This window comes from Mobula hypostoma, chromosome 4 (genome assembly GCF_963921235.1).
Source record: "Mobula hypostoma chromosome 4, sMobHyp1.1, whole genome shotgun sequence".
NCBI lineage: Eukaryota > Metazoa > Chordata > Chondrichthyes > Myliobatiformes > Myliobatidae > Mobula > Mobula hypostoma.
This window is the reverse complement of record NC_086100.1, coordinates 177,038,867-177,059,920: the sequence shown is the minus strand read 5'-3', so window position 1 is coordinate 177,059,920 and position 21,054 is coordinate 177,038,867. Positions and strand designations below refer to the sequence as shown.

The 21,054-nt window shown below is 42.5% G+C and overlaps 1 protein-coding gene across 5 annotated transcripts in view; it reads left to right on the top strand.

The window, feature by feature from the left end:
• The window catches only part of reep1 (receptor accessory protein 1), a 101,698-nt gene that overhangs the window by 62,422 nt on the left and 18,222 nt on the right, over positions 1-21,054 (top strand). For 4 of the 5 annotated variants that reach the window (XM_063047061.1, XM_063047063.1, XM_063047064.1 and 1 more), the window contains 3 exons: positions 4,677-4,727; positions 9,628-9,787; positions 12,730-12,765. In XM_063047061.1, the coding sequence (XP_062903131.1) occupies positions 4,677-4,727; positions 9,628-9,787; positions 12,730-12,765 (247 nt within the window). The remainder of the gene's footprint in view (positions 1-4,676; positions 4,728-9,627; positions 9,788-12,729; positions 12,766-21,054) is intronic. The other variant, XM_063047062.1, reaches the window with a different exon arrangement.

Sequence of the window (21,054 nt, the reverse complement as noted above, 5' to 3'; positions counted from 1 at the left end):
CCTCCTTCACCTCGCCCCACATTTTTTATTCCAGTGTCTTCCCCCTTCTTTTCCAGTTCCGAAGAAGGGTCTCAGCTGGAAATGCCAACTGTTTATTCATTTCCACACATGTAGAGTTCCTCTAGCATGTTGAATGTGTTGAACCAAAATTAACTGATAAGGAGTTTTCCTGATGCACGAACACACTATTACTTTCCAGGCCAACCTTGGGCTGGAGGTCTGAGGATCTGTGTTTATGACAGTCTGCTGTATTTTTCTACTCTTACTACATTTGGCTTCCTATTCTTGTTAGCTCAGATATAGTTCAACAAATGCCATTGTCAGGTGGCATATCCCCAAAGGCAGTCATGTTGACATGATTCCTGTACACCTGTTTCAATAACAAAAGCTTTTTGGACAGTGATGTCACTGACACATTGATTGACCCGCTATGAAATTCCAGTCTTATAGACAATTTGCATATTTCTCCCTGTTTTGTACTTTTATTGGATTTTTCCCTGCAGGCTTAAGATGACAAGGAAATTACTTGATATAATGTGATGTGTTTTTGAATGAAGTGTTGTCTCCACACAAAAGATTTCGATTTGGAATTTTGAGGCCTCAAAATCCCATTTCACAGTACAGGAATGTGTTTGTAATTAGACAGGATAATATGTGGACAGGGGCTATAAACTTTGTCAAAGAAGCAGTTTTTTTTTACGTAATTACAGAATGATTCCAACTTGGAAGAATGCTGGGGGACCAAGATCACGGAAGGATTTGGATGATAATTTTATTGAGAGATTCTTGTGCCTTGGTTACTACTCTGGCACCAACTGATGAACTGATGATTAGGTGTATAAGATGATGAGAGGCATTGGTCGTGTAGATAGTCAGAGGCTTTTTCCCAGGGCTGAAATGGCTAACATGAGAGGGCATAGTTTTAAGATGCTTGGAAGCAGGTACAGAGGAGATGTCAGGGGTAAGTTTTTTTCTGCAGAGAGTGGTGAGTGTGTGGAATGGGCTGCTGGCGACTGTGGTGGAGGCGGAAACGATAGGGTCCTTTAAGAGACTCCCGGATAGGTACATGGAGCTTAGAAAAATAGAGGGCTATGGATAACCCTAGGTAATTTCTAAAGTAAGTACATGTTTGGCACAGCATTGTGGGCCAAAATGCCTGTATTGTGCTGTAAGTTTTCTATGTTTCAATGTTTCTATATTACGGACATCAAATAATTAAGTGTTGAGCCATCAAGTCTCCACCTGCTGCTAAAGATATTGAACTTCTATATGAAATTACCAAATAACCAACGAAGAACTTTGTGTGGCTTTGGTTTTCCTATGGTTCCTGAGAAACAAAATAAGCAGCCTGGAGAATTGAAGCCACATTCCAATCGTAAAGAGCACATTGCATGGTCCTCATGTTCTTGCCTTCACCTGGTTGCCTGAAACTCAGACTCATAGCAAAATACAGCATGATGTCAGGCCCTTCACAGCAGTCTCCCTGCTTGTCAGTGTCAAGAGGATTGACGATGGCAGGTGGTAAACATTGCTCACATGTCAGCAAGGTCTTTGACAAAGTCCCGGATGGTAGACTGGACTTGAATCAGGGTAAGCTAGCAAACTGGATATAAAATTGGCTTGGAGGTAGGAGTCTGAGGGTGTTATGCAATATGCAATTAAAAAAAATAATTGCAACAACATCACAGGCACATAGGTATCATCAGAGTCACATCAATCACAAGAACAAATATAAATTATGCTAAATTATACAAGAGAGAATATAGATAATTATAACTATAAAAGTCCATTGTCGTGCAAAGTGTTGCTATACTGAGGTAGTGATTAGGGTTGTGCGGGTTGGTTCAAGAACGAAAAGGTAGAAGGGAAGTAGCTATTCTTAAAGCTGGTGGTATCAGACAATGTTAAAAAGACTTTGCACTGGTACATGGATAGAAGACGAGAGAGGGAAGGTTTAAAAGGGACCTGAGGGGCAACCTTTTCATAAAGAGAGTGATGGTGATAATGGAATGAGCTGCCAGAAGAAGTGATAGAGGTGGGCACAACTACAATGGACATGTACATGGATAGGAAATGTTCAGAGGGAATTGGGCTAATCACAGAAAAATGGGATTAACTCAGGTAAGCATTTAGGTCAGCATGGGCAGGTTGGGATGAAGGACTTGTTTCCTTGCTTGTATGTTTCTATCACTCTATGAATTCTAGTGGAAATGTTAATGATTCCAAAATGCTTCTAGGATAATTATGTTCTGTTCATGTTCATCCAGCTGTGACCAGGGGGAAGTAACGCCAATAGACTGATAGCAAGATCAGCGTCTTTAGCAAGATCAACTCCAGCTTTGGTAGAAACCCTCTGAATGCTTTATTATTGAATAAAACTAAATTGATGTAATGGCTTTGCCCTTTTGCTACATGAGCTTGGTGATGCTAGTAATGGTGAAAAAGCAATAAAATACTTTGATTCCATGTAACACACAAAATTCTGGAGCAACTCCGCAGGTCAGGCAGTATCTCTGGAGAAGAATAAAGAGTCAACGTTTCAGGCCAAGACCCTTTAGGGTCCTGATGAATAGCCTTGGCCCGTACAATGACTGTTTATTCCTTTCCATAGATACTGCTTGACCTGCTGAGCTCCTCCAGCATTGTGTGTGAAAATTACACTGGGTTTCTAGCTTCTATAGAACCTAACAACTCTACTGGAATTTCTTGAGGTTGCAACTAATAAACTGGAAAAAAAATGTTTTGTCATCTCTTGTTTTGTGATAATGTGGTTAACTGGATCAGCAAATTTGTGAATGACACAAAGATTGGGGGTGTAGTGAACAGTGAGGAAGGCTATCAGAGCTTGCAGCAGGATCTGGACCAGCTGGAAAAATGGACTGAAAAATGGCAGATGGAATTAATGTAAACAATGTGAGGTGTTGCACTTCTGTAGGACCGACCAGGGTCGGTCTTACACAGTGAATAGTTGGGCACTGAGGGGTGCTGCAGAGCAAAGGGTTCTGGGAATATAGGTCCATAATTCATTGAAAGTGGCATCACAGGTTGATTGAGTCATAAAAAAAAGCTTTTGGCACATTGGCCTTCATAAATCAAAGTGTTGTGTACAGAAGATGGGATGTTATGTTGAAGTTGTATAAGACATTGGTGAGGCCTAATTTGAAATATTGTGCACAGTTTTGGTCACCTACCTACAGGAACAATTTAAATATGGTTGGAAGAGTACAGAAAAAATTTGTAAGGATGTTGCTGGGACTGGAAGACTTGAGTTATAAGGATAGATTGAATAGGCTAGGACTTTATTTCTTGGAACTTAGAAGACTGAGAGGAGATTTGATAGAGGTATACAAAATTATGAGGGGTATAGATAGGGTAAATGCAAGCAGACTTTTTCCGCTGAGGTTTGGTGGGACTACAACTAGAGGTCATGGGTTAAGGGTGAAAGGTGAAAAGTTTAAGAGGCACATGAGGGGAAACATCTTCACTCAGAGGGCTGTGGGAGTGTGAAATGAGCTGCCAGCACAAGTAGTGGAAGCGAACTCAATTTCGACATTTAAGAGAAGTTTGGATAGGTACATGGATGGGAAGGGTTTGGAGGGATATGGTCCAGGTGTAGGTTGATGGAAGTAGGCAGTTTGATGGGCCAAAGGGCCTGTTTCTATGCTGTACTATTCTATGAATCTATAAGGGACAACCAATGGACATTCCTGGACCTTCAGAATGCTTTTGATAGAGTGTAAGTTTAAAGCACATGTGATTATGCACGTAAACCACCTAATCTCTCTAAACACAAGAGATTCTGCGGAGACTGGACATTGAGAACTACGAAGGGTCTTGGTCTGAAATCTCCTGTCTTTACTCCACTCTATAGATGCTGCCTGACCTGCTGTGTTCCTGCACATTTTGTGAGTGTTACTGTGGATTTTCTACATTTGCTGAATCTCTTGTCTTTATATTTTTGAGTCCATGTTGATGTTGTGTTATTCAGATCAATTTATGGGACATAGAATACAGTTTCATTCCAATGAAGTCATTAGAATATTTTATTTTCTTCATTTCACAATTCCTGCTGGAATAGCTGCTTTTAGGCAGCTATGACTATATTACAGTATAAGTGTGAGTTAATTTTTACTGTGGCAGTCCTTGTCTGTGCTGTATTGTTAAAGGTGGTGTCTGTGGAAAGAAGTTTGAATTCTTGTGGGAAGAGCCAGGCGTTCTTAGTTCTGTGCATTCAATGGGACTGAAGTTAGTGGAGCTGACCACATGAGGTTGGATACAAGTGACAGGCAATGTTCATATACATGTTCAATGTGAGCAGCCTGAGATGTCGTTCCCCTTCCATGTACCTATGTCAGCTTATTGTAGTAGACAAAAATGCTGCAAGGAGCTCAGTAGGTCGGACAGCATCCATGGCAGGGTTCCCCACCTTTTTCAATGCCATGGACCAATACCATTAAGCAAGGGATCCGTAGATCCCAGGTTGGGAATTCCTTACTATGGAGAGGAATAGACGTTTCGGACCGAGGCCCATTGGCTCTTTATTCCTCTCCATAGATGCGGCCTGAGCTGCTGAGCTCATCCAGCATCCCCAGCGTGTTACTCCAGATTTCCGGTATCTGCAGACCCTCTTGTGTGTTTATGATTTTCAGCTTATCGGAACTGCTTTTTCTGCATAGGTATCAAGCCTTCTCAACCTAATCCTTTATGTGGAGTTAAAAGAGGGGAAGGTAATTTGGAATGTGTAGCTACTAACCCTGGACTAATAAACCTTGCCTAATTCAGATTCCTTGCATTTTGCCATTTGCTGGTTGCTGCGTTCAAAGCATAGTTGGATAGAAAACTAACTGGGACTCCCACAGACAAGTAACACTGATCTGGAGAAACCTGTGACTTCCAATATGGGTAGTAAGGATGAAGGCAAGTGTATTATCAATGAGCGAGTGAGGGGAGCAGATCTACAGAGGTTCTCTGTATTTGGATGTGCTTTACTGTTTTGGTGTGATGAAGAGTGTTAATTATAAACCATAAGACCATAGGACAGAGGAGGAGAACTAGGCCAATTGGACCATCGAGTCTGCCCTGCCATTCTGTCATGGCTGATTTATTATCTCTCTCAAGCCTACTGTCCTGCCTTTTCCCTGAAACCTTTGACACCTTTTCTAATCAAGAACCTATCAACCTCTGCCATGACTTGGATTTGGCCTCCACATCTGCCTGGGGCAATGAATTCCACAGACTCACCACTCTCCGGCTAAAGTGACGTCCATTTTTTCTGAGGCTGTGCCCTCTGGTCCTAGACCATTTCCCCTACTAAAGGAAACATCCTCTCTACATCCACACTATCTAGCCTTTCGATATTCAGTAGGTTTCCATGAGATCCCCCCCTCATTCTTCTAAACTCTAGTGAATACAGGCCTAGAGCCATCAAACACTCCTCATATATCATTCCCGAGATCACTCTCGTGAACCTCCTCTGGATCCAATATTGCAACACAGGCATCTGTTTAATTATTTCATTAAACTGAAGGATCAAATAAGTGCAGGGATGTATGGAATATTTGAGAATTTAAGTCGTACTCCTTTATCTCCTGCTTCCCAAACATCTTTCCGAGGTATACTGGCTTTAAACATGTGAGTGCACAGACAAAGGGGAAAATTTCTTCTGTAATTGCATGGGGAGGGGTTAACTAGCATGGAAACTGGAACCCTTGTGGAATAGGACCTGTATCTCATTGTGCTTCAGCTTCTTAAAACCCCTGTCGATCGAGTAATCCTAACACGCTGCTGTGTTGTCACAGAGTTTGCAAACTGGCAGTGAGTGGAAATCTTGCTGGGTTCAGTCTGTCTGACTGCATGAAGTGTACAGTTTGGAACACCCTGTATGTCCTGTGGTTTGCAGCATAGTCCTTTTTGTAGAAAATGTTGACGACGCCCAGTGGCCACTTTATTAGGTACACCTGTATACCTGCTTTTTAATGCAAATATCTAATCCGCCAGTCATGTGGCAGCAACTCAATGCATCAACGCATACAGGGATGGTCAAGAGGTTCAGTTGTTGTTCAGACCAAACATCAGAATGGGGGAGAAATGTGATCTGAGTGACTTCGAGCAAGGAATGATTGTTGGTGCCATTCAGGGTGAATTGAGTACCTCAAAAACTGCTGAACTCCTGGGATGTTCACTTGCAACAAACAAAGTAAATTTATTATCAAAGTACATATTCAAAGATTCAAAGTACATTTATTATCAAAGAATGTATAAATTATATAACCTTAAGATTTGTTTGCTTAAGGGCAGCCACATACTTATAGCACCATAAACAATCCTGAGATTTGTTTTCTTGCGGGCATGCTCAAAACATCCAAGAAACATAATAGAATCAATGAAAGACTGTGCCTGACAGGACGGACTACCTACCAATATGCAAAATATAACAAACTTCAAATACAAAAGAAAAAAAAAGAAATAATAATAACTAAATAAGAAATAAATCTTGAGTCCTTGAAAGTGAGTCCATAGGTTGTGGGAACATTTCAATGATGGGGCAAGTGAAGTTGAACGAAATTATCCCCTCTGGTTTAAGAGCCAGACGGTTGACCCTGAACCTGTTGGTGTGGGACCTGAGGCTCCTGACCCTTCTTCCTGATGGCAGCAGCAAGAAGTGAGCATGACCTGGGTGGTGTGGGTCCTTGACGATGGAAACTGCTTTCCCGTAGCAGCGCTCTGTGTAGATGTGCTCAATGATGTGGGAGAATGAATGACCTCTCACGTTGATAACAGCCCGCCGAGACACCCCAAAAGCACCTGAGCTCTTTTAAAACCCGTACTGCCATCACCAACAAATGAACTTTTGCACTGATTGCAACCCCACCCCAAAAAAAACATCTTGGGCTCCTTATCTGAAAAAGATGTGTTGGCATTGGAGAGGGTCCAGAAGAGGTTCACGAGAATGATCCCGGGGATGAAGATCCAGGAATGATGAGCTGATTGAATGTCTTATATATAAGTTAGGCTATCATCAAATTTTATAAAGCCATAAAGAAACAGGCCCTTCAGCTCACCTTGCTTTGCTGACCATTGACTGAATTTCTTTAGACTCATAGAGTTACAGAGAAGTACAGCACAGAAACAGGCCCTTTGACCCATCTAGTCCATGCTAAAACCACTTAGACTGCCTACTCCTATTGACCTGCACAGGGACCATTGCCCTCCATACCCCTACTATTCATGTACCTATCCTAACTTCCCTTAAACAGTGAAGTTGAGCTCACATGCACCACTTGTGCTGGCAGCTCATTCCACACTCTCCCAAACCTCTGAGTGAAGAAGTCCCCCCTCATGTTCCTCTTAAACTCCTCACCTTTTACCCTTGGCCCATGACCTTTGGTTGTAGTCCCAACCAACTTCAGTGGAAAAATCCTATCTATACCCATCATGATTTTATTTACCTCTACCAAATCTCCTTTCACTCTTCTGTGTTCTAAAGAATAAAGTCTAATTTATTCAATCTTGCCTTAAAACTCAGATGTTCCAGACCCAGCAACATTGTTGTAAATTTTCCCAGTACTCTTTCAGCCTTGTTTACATCTGTCCTGTAAGTAGGTGACCAAAACTGCACACAATACTCCAAATTAGGGCTCACCAACATCTTATATAACTTCAACATAACATCCATCTCCTGTACTCAGTACATTGATTTATGAAGGCCAATGTGCCAAAAGCTTTCTTTACAACATTATCTACCTGTGATGCCACGTTCAATGAATAATGGACCTGTATTCCCAGATCCCTTTGTTCTACCACACTCCTCAGTGCCCTACCGTTCACTCTTTAAGACCTACCCAGGTTGGTCCTACTGAAGTGCAAAACCTAAAACCTCACACTAGTCTGCATTAAATTTCATTTGCCATTTTCAGCCCATTTTTTCCAGTTGGTCCAGATCCTGCTGCAAGCCATGATAGCCTTCCTTACTGTCCACTGCACCCCCAATCTTAGTGTCATCCACACCTTACTAATCTTACTCACCAGTACTTGGTCAGTAGTCGTGCACATCCAGGTGCTTTTTAAACTTTGTGAGAATGTCTGTCTCTACCACTTTCTCAGGCAGTGTGTTCCAGATGCTAATCATCGTTCTGGTAAAAAAAATCTTGCTTAGAGCTTCCCTAAATCTCTTCCTCCTCTCCTTAAACTTATGCTCTCTGGTCTTGGTCACCTCTGCCATGTTTCTTACCATCTATCCTCCTTAGTTTTATATACCTCTGTCAGGCTCCCTCACCTCTTCAGCTTCTTCTGCTCCAAGGAGAACGAACCCATCTCTCTCTATAAATGAGACATTCTAAGCCAGGCAGAGTTCTCTGCACCATATCCAGAAATGCACAGAGTAATCCATCTGTGAATGATTGCTATTAACTGAGGAAGTGTTGTGTTTACTATGGAATCATTGACTACTACATCACATGGATTGTATCAGAGTAACACACCACAGGATGCTGGAGGAACTCAGCAGGACAGGCAAAGAAAAGATTAAAGATTAGCTTTATTTGTCACATACGGTGAAATGTCTGTGTCAAATCAGATCAGTGAGGATTGTGTTGAGCAGCTCGTAAACGTTGCCATGCTTCCGACACCTACAGAGCATGCTCACAACTCACGAGTATGTCTTTGGAATGTGGGAGGAAGCCGGCGCAGCCGGAAAAAACCCACACGTTCTCAAGGGGACAACGTACAAACTCCTTACAGTGGTAGAGAATGAACCACCATCTTACAGCTGGCACGGTGGTCGTGTTCCACTAACCGATACAGATTATGGAAATAAACAGCTGACGTTTTGGGCCAGAACCCTTCATCTGGAATGGAAAGGAAAGGGGAAGGAGCCACAGTAAGAAAGTGGGCGAAGGGGAAGGTGTACATATCAAAATTCTGACGTGCCATACCTGGTTAGGACTGGAGCGAGGACAATCAGAAAAGTGGCTGTGGGTCACCCCAGCTTCATCAAAAGTGAGGCCCATCATTGGCTGAAGGTGAGGTCAAAGCATTGACAATCAATTTCAACTAGATATACTGAGTGGATGATCCATCTCAACGTTGTCCCACCATAGTAGAAGCTCAAAGTCAAAGTCAGTTTTACCAGTTCTGATGATTTTGTTACTTTAATAGAGTGACGGGGTGGAGGTACGTCTCTTCTAAAGGAGGCGTAAGGCGCTCCTCCCTCCACTAGCTTGCAGGTCACCCTTGGGCAAGGCGTAGCACCCGGATCAGGGTCATGTGAAGTCATGGGAGCAGGTGGTGCATATCACAAGTCCTGGTTATGTGACCACTGACGTCAGGCAGACAATCTCTGAACAGTTTTGATAACAGCTTGTAAAGGGCACTTCCCAGAAGAAGGAAATGGCAAACCAATTCTATGGAAAAACTAACCAAGAACAATCATAGTCATGGAAAGAGCATGATCACCTACATCATATAACATGGCACGTAATGATGATGATAATGAACAGCAGTAAGTGTACGATATTCGCAAGCAGTGCCCCAACACACACACACACACACACACACACACACACACACTTATGTCTGTTCAATGCTCACAAGTCTTGTGATGAAACTAACCATCCCCCCTTGCTACAGGGACAAGGAGCTCTCTCGGAGAGGCTAAGAAGCTTCAGCATGCAAGACCTGACAATGATTCGAGGAGAAAGTATTGATGATCCCACTGAACAGATAAGCAGTGCACAGAACCAAGCCCAGAGTACACCACGGAACATCACAGAGACAGTTGATAACTCGGGTGAGCGTTCATTCAAATAATCTTTACACTTACCGGAAGGCTATAAATGCAAGACAATCTTCAATAAATCCAATAAGGAAATAAGGAGAAATCTCCTAAATCAAAGAGTGGTGAGAATATGGAATGTGTTATATTGTGGTTAACTTGCATTGATTGGAGAACCTAGATAAACATGAGGAAAAGAAAACAAACAGAAGGACATGTTTGGTCAGTAAGGTGTGAGGCAGTGTACTTGGTTACTAAACTGTTGGGCTAAGAAGACCGTTTCTGGGCTGGGCCCCTTCACCCAAGTTATCAATATAGATTATAAATAATTGAGACCCCAGCAATGATCCTGTGGCACCCCACAGGAAATGATCTTTTTAACCCAAGTTTATTTTCTGTTAGTTAATGGGTAACCACAGTAGTGGTTAGCACGACTCAATTACACTTCGGGGCGTTCCAGAGTTCAGAGTTCAATTCCAGTGCCGTTCTGTAAGGAGTCTCTGTACATCTTTCCTGTGGAATGTGTAGATTCCCTCTGGGTGCTCCAAGTTTCCTCTCACAGTCCAAAGACGTAGCAGGTAATTTAATTGGTCATTGTAAATTGCCCCGTGATGAGGTTATTTGGTTGGGGTTAATGGGGTTTGTTGGGGGTTGCTGGGGCGGTGTAGCTCGAAGGACCAGAAGGGTCTATCTGCGCTGTATCACTAAATAGAAATAATATGAAACAGTGGAATAATCCTGCACATCCAGTTGGCATCCTTAAACAGAAACTTTATTATAATCTTTACAACATTTTCCTGTTTCTTTACCATGTAGGTTGAGTCCTTTGCCAGTTTTTCCTTTCATTTTGTTTTTGTTTATAATTTTCCCAATAAATTCATCATTGCCCACTTTCACCACTGGTTGTTATAATCTGAATTCTGAAATCCTGATAGTTAATCTCTGTTGCTGGTTATATGGGAGGGTGAGGAAAACGGAGGGAGACATAAAAGGGAGTTAGTTACCTGTGCTACGCTTGCCACTTCTATCTTTGCCCAAATGGAGAGAACAAGGAACATCAAGATGGAGTCTGCCAGATGTTGCTGAGGTGATTATCTGCCTCTGCGTATTGTTTACCAGAGAAGAATTTTGTAGAAACTTCCCTAGCCTTGTATAAGCTTTGTAATTCTGTCCCAGAACTGGGATAACTGAATCTTGAGTATTCCTTGAACTCCAAAATGGAATGGCAACTTTTTTGATGTATCATATCATTGACCTAGGTATCTTCCAAGAATCACCAGATTCTGGAATGGTTGCAGAGGACTGTAAAATTGCAAATGCCACTCCACTTTTTAAGAAAGGAGGGAGGCAAAAGCCAGAAAATTATGGGCCAATTAACCTAACTTCAGTGGTTGGGAAGATGTTGGAGTCCATTGTTAAGGACAAGGTTTCTGATAAAATAGGCACATGATAAAATAGGCCAGAGTCAGCATGGTTTACTTAAGGGGAAATCTTGCCTGACAAATCTTTTGGAATTCATTGAGGAAATAATAGGCAGGATAGTCAGTTGTTTACTTGGATTTTCAGAAGGCCTTTGACAAGGTGCTGCACTTGAGACTGCTAAACAAGGTCAGGGCCCATGGTATGACAGGAGAGATACTTTCATGGATAGAAGATTGGCTGACTGGCAGGAGACAAGCAGTGGGGATCTTTTCTGGTTGGCTGTTGATGATTAGTGGTGCTCCGCAGGGTCAATGTTTGGACAACTTCTTTTCATGTTATTTGTCAATGATTTGGATGACAGATTTGATAACTTGGTGGCCAAGTTTGCGGACTTTGGTGTCCGCAAAGACGGAGGTTGATAGATTCCTGATTCGTAAGGGTATCAAAGATTACTGGGAGAAGGTAGGAGCATGGGGTTGAGAAGGATAATAAATCAGACTCGATGGGCTGAATAGTGTAACTCTACTCCTATATTGTATGGTCTTATGTCACAGTACCATCAGGTCGGGTCCCTGCAAAAGATTGTGTGATTGTTCAAAAACAAGTATGAAACCACAAAAGGGCATTTTTCACCTGGAAGCAGTATCTTTGTAGCATTGTGCAGCACTTAGAAAAGATTGTCAGCCCTTAAAGTTACAATCCCATGAAAAGATTGTCAGCCCTTAAAGGTACAATCCCGTGAAAAGATTGTCAGCCCTTAAAGGTACAATCCCATGAAAAGATTGTCAGCCCTTAAAGGTACAATCCCATGAAAAGATTGTCAGCCCTTAAAGATACAATCCTCATGAAAAGATTGTCAGCCCTTAAAGGTATAATCCCCGTGTAAAGATTGTCAGCTCTTAAAGGTACAATCCTCATGAAAAAATTGTGAGCCCTTAAAGGTACAATCCCTGTGTAAAGATTGTCAGCTCTTAAAGGTACAATCCTCATGAAAAAATTGTGAGCCCTTAAAGGTACAATCCCTGTGTAAAGATTGTCAGCTCTTAAAGGTACAATCCTCATGAAAAGATTGTCAACCAGTAACCTACCTCTTTGGGATATGGGGGGAAACTGGTGCACCCGAAGGAGACGCGCAGGGTCACAGGGAGGACATAAAGACTCCTTACAGACAGGTGCAGGAATGGAACCTGGGTCACTGGAACTGTAATACCGTTACACTAACCACTAAGCTACAATGACAACCGCCCCCCACGACTGTGTTTTCCATATCGTGTTAATGTATTGTTGTAAATGATCCCAAATGGCTTCACGTTAACATACTCCTTTGAAAATGCATTCACAGTTGCTATGTAGAAACACCTCATGCACCCACGTAGCAAGATCCCCACACCCAGCAATGAATTGAATGATCAGTTTATGCCCAGAATGACCAGCTGCTATTTGTGTTTGGTTTTGATTAATGATTATCTGCAAATTCAGGTGATGCTTTAATTTTGATGCTATACCATTTCTATTGCTGTTCCCTTTTCCTCCAGTTTTTAAAAATGGCATCATATTCAATATAATAACAGGTGAGTCATAAACTGCTGGGACTAGGCAATGGAACTCATTCCGAGCTCATTCTGTGTGTCTGAGCCATTGACTGTGCTGACTAACTTGTTGGCTATTATGGCATTGTACTGAAGGATGAATTGCTATGGTAAAGCTAACACTTCGGTCTTTCCAATGCCTTTCTGAAATAACAGCTGTGAAGTCTCTACAGTAAAATGCATTGCTTAAGGTACTCATAGGTTATAAAGCATGGGCTTGATATCTAACCAGGACAGAATTATCTAATTTGAATATTTTATTCCATTGTCTTAACTGTCCAGTCCTACACTCTCTACGTGCTCTCTTCTCACTGCTACCATCGGGCAGGAGGCACAGGAGCCTTAATTCCCACACTGCCAGGTTCAGGAACAGTTATTACCCAACAACCATCAGGCTCCTGAACCAGCCTGGATGACTCACTCTCAACACTGAACTGATTCCACAACCCACAGACTCACTTTCAAGGATGCTACAACCCATGGTCTCAGTTTTATTATTTTTAATTTTTATTAGCACAATTTGTCTTCTTTTGCCCATTGTTTGTTTGCCAGTCTTCATGTATAGCCTTTCATAAATTCTGTTGTACTTCTTTATTTTCCTGTAAATTCCTGCAAGAAAATAAATCTGAAGGTCGTATATGGTGACATATGCGTAGTTGATAATAAATTTACTTTGACTTTGAATCATACTGCACAGGGGGAGGTCACCAACCCATTGTACTTCTGCTGGAAGTAGGAATTATCCACCTCACTGTCCTAAGCAGATCACTGCCTTTTTTTCCATGTATAAGCTTTTTATCTAATTTCCTTTTGAAAGTTCCAACAGAATAATGTGGTTTAGATCATGGGAACTTCCTGCAGAAAACCATTTCTCCTCTCCTCCTTATGAAGGTTGGTCATCAGTGACCACTGGTGAGGACATGTCCGAATGAGCCCTCAGTGTTTAAATAAACTTCCCCTGCTGATATGCGTGGAAATGGCTCCACAGGCAGAGAACGGCTGATGCTGTTGGGGGTTTATCTGCCAAGTAATGAGTGGGAATAAAGGGAGCTTTTTCTAGTTGGTTGCCAGTGACGAGTGGTGTTCCGCTGGAGTTGGTGCTTGGACTGCGTCCTTTCACGTTATATGTCAATGATTTGGATGACGGATTTGATGGCTTTGTGGCTAAGTTTGCAGATGATACAAAGATAAATGGAGGGGCAGGTAGCGTTGAGGAAGCAGAGAGACTGCAGAGTATCTTAGACAGATTGGGGGAATTGGCAAAGAAGTGCCAGATGGAATATAGTGTAGGGAACTGTACGGTCATGCACTTCAGCAGAAGGAATAAATTCAAAAATTGGAGGGGCAAAGGTACTTGGGAATCCTCATGCAGGGTTCCCTAAAGGTTAACTTGCAGGTTGAGTTGATGGCAAGGAAGGCAAATGCAAAGTTATCATTCATTTTGAGAGGACTGAAATACAAAAGCAAAGATGCAAGCTGAGGCTTTATTAGACATTGGTCAGACCACACTGTGAGTATTGTGAGAAGTTTTGGGTGCCTTAGCTAAGAAAAGATATGCTGGCTTTGGAGAGGATCCAGAGAAGGTTTATGAGAATGATCCCAAGAATGAAAGGGTTAATGTATGAAGTGTGTTTGGTGGCTCTGTACCTGTATTTGCTGAGGTTTAGAGGAATGAGGGAGGATCTCATTGAACCTTGTCAGGTCGCTGGGGCAGGGATCTAATTGTAGACCCAGTACTGTGCACACAGTAATATTAATTGAGTAACAAATCCCAAGGTGCAAACAAAGTTGGCGTCAGAGTTCAGACAGGGATCAAAATATCCGGAGAAATCCAAAAACCAGAATCGGGAAACAGGCAGAGTTGATATTCAGATGGATAGAGTACAGATACGAATGCTGGAAAGGCTCAGAAAATTCACTGGCACAATCTGGGACCTAAGAGGTGGAAACACAGGACTAAAATACACTGAGCAATAAACAGAAAGGCAGATGATAGGTGGAGCACAATGAGACAGAAGTGGCAGCAAAATAGGTAATAATGAGAAACAGGTGAGAGGCGGAGTAGAGCAGGAGTGGGGACAGGAGCACATGGGGCATGAAAACAGACAAAAGCACATGGCAATACAAAACCCCAGACTGATGGCTAGGGGGAAAACACACAAAAAGACGAAGTTCAAGGTACTGAGAAACCTATTGAATATTGAAAGGTCTAGATAGAATGAATGTGGAGAGGATGTTTCTCATAGTGGGGGAGTCTAGGACAAGAGGGCACAGCCTTAGAATAGAGTGACTGCCTATTAGAACAGAGCTGAGAAGGAATCTCTTTAGCCAGAGGGTGGCAAATATGTGGAATTCATTGCCACAGACAGCTGGGGAGGCCAGATCATTTGGTATATTTAAAGCAGGGATTGATAAGTCCTTGCTTAGTCAGTGCATCAAAGGTAATGGGAGAAAGCAGGAGAATGGGGTTGGGAAGGATAATAAATCAATCATGATGGAATGGAGGAGCAGACCCGATGGGCTGAATGGTCCAATTCTCTCCTATGTCTTATGGTTCTATGGTAATGCTATAAAGGATACAAAAAGGACACAATCACAAATATTTTATGATTAAAGGACGGAAAATAAAGCTTGATGGTCCAAACACTAAATTGGGATTGCCACTATTGAGATGTATTTGGAGAAAAAGCCAAGAGCCTGAATTATGTCTGTGTCATAGAACAGAAGAAGGTATCCTAGTATATTTTACCAGGTGTTATACAGCTAGGAGCTCTTTAACAATAAACCATGCATCTGGCCCTCATCAGGAGGATCAGGTAACTGTGCCCAAGAGGAAAAGAGTATTGCATTGACTTCCTTCTCAAGCATGCCAAGATGTTCAATGACGTGATTCAGGTGCAACACATATAAAATGCGGGAGGAACTTAGCGAGTTGGGCAGCGTCCTTAGAGAGGAATAAACAATCAACGTTTCAGGCCAAGACTCGTCATTAGGACCTGTCCTTATCAGAAATAGTTCTGATGAAGGGTCTCATCCCAAAAAGTTGACTACTTATTCCTCTCCATTGATGCTGCTGGTCTGCTGAGTTCCTCCAGTATTTTTTGTGTGTTACTCTGGGCTTCCAGCATCTGCAGAATCTCTTGTGTTTCTGAGGAAGTTCCTATTGCCTGTGTCAAAGATTGCAAATAACTTTCAGTTTTGTGTAGGTCTGAGTTATTGAATTGAATTGACTGTATTTCTTACATCCTTCACATTAAGGACAGAAGTTATATCTATTCTTGTCAAGGAGGAAGTTCCAAAAGAGAATGTGAGTGATATACGATTTTGCAAACAAGGCTGAAAATTATACTTGAGCCAAAACACCAAAGATGCTGGAAATCCAAAATGGCATCTTCTACCTCCTATGTTCCAGGACGTCCTCCTCAAGACGGGGACACAGCAACCCCTGGGACAAAATATTATGTTCAGCAAATTCAGGATTTCAAGGAACCCCCTTTTGTGGTAGTTCCTTTGTTTCAATTTGTCACTGAATCATTTTGTCCCAACAATTACTTTTTAAAGTAATTATTACCTTGGTAACTTTGGTCTACATTCGTCACAGACATTCCCTCTACAACTTGGCAGCATGGACTCTGACTTCTCCAACTTTTGGTAAATTTCTTCTCCTCCGTCTCTTTTCTTTTCTGCCTGATCTGTCCAGCTGCCATCACTCTCTTTCCTCTCCTCCACCTGTTCCACCTCCCATCCCACCCACTCCTCCTACTGGTTGCCCCCGCTACTCCCATCTACCCTCCCCAACCCCACCACCTCTCTCCCCTTTTCCCATGCTCCACCTTTACTCCTATCAGATTCCAACATTTTCAACCCCTTGTCACTTCTCAGCTTTTGGCACTATTCCCAATCTCCCTCTCCCATCTGTCTGTTATCCTCCTCTCACTTGGATCCGCCTGTATCCTTCCTGCTCTTTCCCATCTCTTCCCTACACCACTCTGTACTGCTTATTGTCACTTGATTTTTCAGTCCAGTTGAAAGTTCTTGGTCTGAAATGTCGACAGTCCCTTTCTCTCTATAGATGCTACCTGACCTGCTGAACCACGCCAGATTCCAGGAGCTGCAGTCTCAATCGTCTCCATTCCCTTTTGTCCTCTCCATCTCCCCATTTCTGCAACTTCAAACATGCTTGATTTCTCACTTTACTTGCTCTGACCCAGAAGATCAATTCTATTTCCCACTGATGCTACCTGATCAGCTGAGTGCTGCCAACGATTTCTTTATGGAAAGAATATGCTGAGTCGATTCAATGTATTGGCAGTGACCAATTGCATTTTCTGTAGCTTAAGCAGTTTAATTTTACAAGATTTCCATTATTTTCCAGAGTGCTGCCATGTCTCAGATTAAGATCACAGCCATGCCCCTCACTGTAGGTTTTGCAAAGAAATAAAGTATTTTGGAAAGTCCAGGTGCAGCTTAATTTACACATAAAATGTAAAGAACATAAGAAATAGGAGCAGGAGTCGGCCATCTGGCCCGTCGAACCTGCTCCGCCATTCAATAAGATCATGGCTGATCTGGCCATGGACTCATCTCCACCTACCTGCATTTTCCCCAGAACCCTTAATTCCCCTGCAATGTAAAAATCTATCTAACTTTGCCTTAAGTATATTTTCTGAAGTAGCCTCCACTGCTTCACTGGGCAGAGAATTCCACAGATTCACCACGCTCTGTGAAATGCAGTTCCTCTGCATCTCCATCCTAAATCTACTCCCCTGAATCTTGAGGCTACATCCCATAAAGGGAAGAATTGTCATCAAATCACTGCTCTGCACAGCAGCTGGGGAAGGGGAAGGAGCTTCTACATTAAGGGAAGAGCCTTGTAAGAGGGAGATACAAAAGATTGTGCAGATAGAGATATCCTTGAAAATTGCACAGAAAATTCTGGAAGGCTGCAAGAGTACAGAAAAAATTTACAAGGATGTTGCTGGGACTTGAGGATCTAATTTATAGGGTGAGATTGAATAGGTTTGAACTTTATTCCCTGGAATGCAGGAGAATGAGGGGTGGTTTGATAGTGGTATACGAAATCATGAGTGGTATAGACGTGGTAACTGCAAGCAAGGTATTTCCACTGAGGTTGGGTGAGACTACAACTAGAAGCAGTGGGTTAAAGGTGAGAGGTGAAATGTCTAGGTGGAACTTCTTCACTCAGAGGGTGGTGAGAATGTGGAATGAGCAACCAGTAGAAGTAGTGGGTGCGGGTCTGAATTCAACTTCTAAGAGAAGTTTGGATAAGTACATGGACGGCAGGGTTATGGATGACTATGGTCCAGGTGCAGGTCAATGGGACTAGGCAGAATAATATTTCGGTACGGACTAGGTGGGCCAAAGGGCTTGTTTCTATTCTGTGGCTCTATTACTCTATGATCTCAGCACGTCAGACAGCATCTATGGAGGGAGATGAACAGCCTTGTAAAAGGGAAGTGATAGTAAGGCCAGAGTTCGCTGACTTCCATAATTGAGGCAACGGAGACCCTTGAATTGGCTTTATTAACGATGGATTATATGGTAGGAAACAGTCAATGGTACCCATTCTAACATTACCTCCCCAGTCAAGGTGACATGGGAGCTTGAGGAATTAATTCGGGCTGCTCTTCATGGTTGTTACAAACTAAATAATTGCAGTCGCAAAATGAATGCTTCAGAGAGTCATATTAGACCTCCTCTGAGGGTGTGACACTGCGGGGGAAGTATTTGTCATTCCCTGGGAGGCAACACACAGGACTTGCAGATAATGAGTGTCAGCTGATGAATATGCCGGCTCTGTAACTGGAAAGCTGGGATAAGACGGGAGCGAGGGAGGGTGGGTTGCTGAGCAGTGCTTTCTTCTGAGGCCTGGAGTTGAGGAGAGGCACATTGTATGACAGCCTCCTGTAAATCCTGGTCTGGCCTTCACAACCAGCACTACTGTGAGTTGTGAACCACCATGAAAGAAGCTCCTGGAACTGGTGATAGACTTTGGGATTAGGAAATGGGAGTGATGGTAGTTTCAGGCTTGGCATTCTGGGAAGGGGGCAGCAGCTCTCGATCAGTAGCATGGGTGCACCAGAGACTCATGGTCCTTGGAGTCTTCAGCATCTGCCCCTTAACTGGTGAATGATCCAATCTTAAGTAACATAGCAAATGTTCATACATTGTTTACCAGCCATAACTTTGAATTACACATATTCATACATTACTTCCCAATGCAGCTATTTGGTCTATTGAGCAGATGTACACCGTTGCCAATTGACACCAGTCCCAAACCCTCCACTTGTTTTTCTGTAACATCTTCCCTCTCACATTCCCATCAGACTGACACATTCTCCCATCGCACACTGACTTTCCAGTTCAGCACTTTGGGAGGTGGGAGGAAACCAGAGCACCTTGAGGAAAGCCAAGCAGACACAGGGAGAAGGTGGATCCCACATCAGAGGTCAGGATTGCATCTGGATCTGTGAGGGAGCAGCACTATAATCAATGTACCACTTTATACCCCCCCCCCCCCAAGAATGAAGCATCTTGTGATGGAATTAACAACCACTTGCTGACAGGACTGAAATTAACTGATTGCTGATGTGTGTCTGCTTATAGATTTTAATAAGTGCTCACATAATGGTGTTAATTAATAAATGTCAAGGCAAATGAAGTTTCTCAATGAACTGATTCACCATTCCTTTTTTAATCAATTGGTAGATTGATTGAAGAATTGATACTCAAATAGAGCATTAAACATAGAACAGTACAGCAGAGTACCGGCCCTTCGGCCCACAATGTTGTGCTAACCTTTGAAGCCACTCCATATTCCATCTAATCCTCCCCTCCTACATAGCCCATAACTCACATTTTTTCTTTCATCCATGAGACTCTTATATGTCTCTAATGTGTCAGCCTCTACCATCACTCTCAGTAGGACATTCTCTGTGCAAAAAAAACGTCTGACAATTCCCCTAAACATTCCTCCACTTACCTCAGAAAGATGTCCTCTAAATAATTGAAAAGAATCAATATTTGAGGGATAATCTCTTTTCAGTGAACTTTATAATGAAATAAACTTTGAATTAGGCTTAAAATATGCCAGATCCCAACATCCGATGTGCAGTTTGCATAGTTTGGACAGTGAGCCCATGTCTAGGAGTAAGCCAAAGGTGAATTTATGGTTATATGTTTCCTTTAAATCTTACACAAAATGTCTTGGATACACCGGCAGCTGTTTGAGAGCAACACACACTAAATACAGGAGGCGCTCAGCAAGTCAGGCTGCATCTATGGAGGGGAATAAACAGCTGGCATCGGACTGAGACCTATTCATCGGGATGTTAGTTGTTTATTCCTCTCTGTAGATACTGCCTGACTTGCTGAGCTCCTCCAGTATTTTGAACGTGTTGCTCAAGATATCCCGCTTCTGCAGAATCCCTTGTGTGCAGTTCTAGATTTGCTGCCATTCCATCTTGCTTTCACCGCTTGTGTCAATATTAAATCTTTCCATGTTCCACCCATTGCATCTTCACCATCCCATATTTTAAACAGTCCCCTTTGATAGTTAAAAATGAACTTTTTGATTTTTAAAAATGAAAATGCTCTGCTGTTTGAGTTATTACATGACATTCTTCCCATGTTCACCAAATAAACTCATGACTCTTTCCCCTGACAAACATGGTGCATTGTTTTTTTTTACTGCTTCCATCGGGATTGGCATTCAAACAGACGCCTTGGGCTCACTGCATGATTGCTGTGCCCACTGCTTAGCTGACATAGAGGCATAGATACCAAGAGATGTCCTTCAAATTCTGAACATTCAAAGTTTGCTTTTCCAAGGTGGCTTCCCTTCAATTCAATGGCCTGAGTAAACAACTTTAAAGAAATATTCAATTTCCATTGTGATTTTCACCCAGCCTTCTAGTTTTTATTTTGAAATATAAGAAGAGTTTTAGGAAAACCCATCCATATCTTGCTTTCTCTCCCACAATAAATGGCCCTGGCTTGTCCCAAAAGCTTTCAGAATAACCTACTCTGATTTGCATTGAGGTAGTGCTCGTGTTGCATATGATGTTCTCTCAAGCGATTATTCCCTTAATGGAGAACGCCTGTGTGTGACTTTGTTTAATGTGGGGAGGCTGATGCACAGACAGATTGGGTCCTTGACAAATTGGGGCTACGGTCCAGTGGCATGTATCCAAGATGACAGGGGACCCTTTACTGCTGCAAGCTTCCTCTGCATTCACTGCTCTTGTGATG